This window comes from Lathyrus oleraceus, chromosome 4 (assembly GCF_024323335.1).
Source record: "Lathyrus oleraceus cultivar Zhongwan6 chromosome 4, CAAS_Psat_ZW6_1.0, whole genome shotgun sequence".
NCBI lineage: Eukaryota > Viridiplantae > Streptophyta > Magnoliopsida > Fabales > Fabaceae > Lathyrus > Lathyrus oleraceus.
Window position 1 is genome coordinate 104,579,175 of NC_066582.1, and position 1,429 is coordinate 104,580,603.

General features: G+C 38.7%; 1 protein-coding gene across 1 annotated transcript; it reads left to right on the forward strand.

Annotated features, from left to right (window-relative positions):
* Positions 1–523: 523 nt before the first annotated feature.
* Positions 524–874, forward strand: LOC127136221 (uncharacterized). Its single transcript, XM_051062810.1, has one exon. The coding sequence runs from the start codon at positions 524–526 to the stop codon at positions 872–874; it is 351 nt and encodes a 116-aa protein (XP_050918767.1).
* The last annotated feature ends 555 nt before the right edge of the window (positions 875–1,429 follow it).

Sequence of the window (1,429 nt, forward strand, 5' to 3'; positions counted from 1 at the left end):
GGGGAAATTCGACCCAATTCATCCAAAGGTCAAAGGTACATACTCGTAGGAATTGACTATTTCACTAAATGGGTCGAAGCAGTACCTTTAGTAAATGTGGATCAAGAAAATATCATTGAATTCATTCAAAGGCTAATATTATATAGATTTAGAATCCCAGAAAGTATAACAACAAATCAAGGACCAATTTTTACTGGTCGAAAGATGCAAGAGTTTGCAAAGGAAATGGGTTTCAAATTATTAACATCCACACCCTATTATGCTCAAGCCAATGGGCAAGTCGAAGCAGCCAATAAAGTAATAATTGGTTTAATAAAAAAAGCATGTAGGGGAGAAGCCAAAAAATTGGCACAAAACTTTAGATCAAGCACTTTGGGCTTGTCGAACCTCCTCTAAAGAAGCTACTAACACCACACCTTTCCAGCTTACATTTGGACATGATGCAGTATTACCTGTCGAAATCTACTTGCAATCAGTGAGAATCCAAAGATAAGGAGAAATTCCATCTGACTTATACTGGGAAATGATGATGAACGAGCTGGTGGATTTGGACGAAGAAAGGTTGCACGCGTTAGAAGTATTAAGAAGACAGAAGGAGAGGGTAGCAAGGGCATACAATAAGAGGGTCAAAGGTAAAACCTTCACTATGAATGATTTAGTTTGGAAAGTTATATTACCTATGGATCGAAAGAATAAAGCATTAGGAAAATGGTCTCCACATTGGGAAGGACCTTTTCGAATTTTAAAAGCCTTTTCAAATAATGCATACGAAATAGAAGAACTAACAGAGGATCGAAGAATCCTAAAAGTAAATGGGAAATACTTAAAGAAGTATAAACCATTTGTGCATGAAGTTAAAATCATAACAACATAGTAAGCAAAGAACTATCATGGCCAAAATGATGAAGATATTTAAACTCCAAATTTTGCCAAAATGGCTTTCGTCTTAATCAAATTACAAATGAACAAGAGTCGAATAGAACAAATACAGGTGGAAATCAAAAAGGAATAGTGGCCCTCATTCGATCATACTTTTTCTTCGCCAAGCCAATCTTGTACTAAACAGCAGCTTGAACCCCTCTGAGGCGTGCAATATCTTCATTCATAGCAGTAGCCTTTTCGACGTGATCTACGCTCTGCTTCTCCAGATCATCAGCTTCAGTATTATCCAAGCCTTGGATAGCAGCCTGCCTCGCCTTAGCATCAGAAATCTTCTTCTGCAATTCTGCAATGTGAGATTCCCAGAGTCGTATCGAAGCAGTATAAGTGTCAAATTCTGCTTGGGCTGATTTTCTGGAAGCGGCTAACTCCTCAGAGGCTTGCGAAGTTCGAAGGGCATTGTCAAACTCATTGGCTTGAGCTTTTTCAGTTGATAGAAGCTTTGCTTTGGCACCCACCTCCCTACGGTATTCAACACACACTTGGTCAA

Bases quoted from the DNA above. Each gene is read 5' to 3' on its own strand.
- LOC127136221 (XM_051062810.1), top strand. From the start codon at position 524: ATGATGATGAACGAGCTGGTGGATTTGGACGAAGAAAGGTTGCACGCG.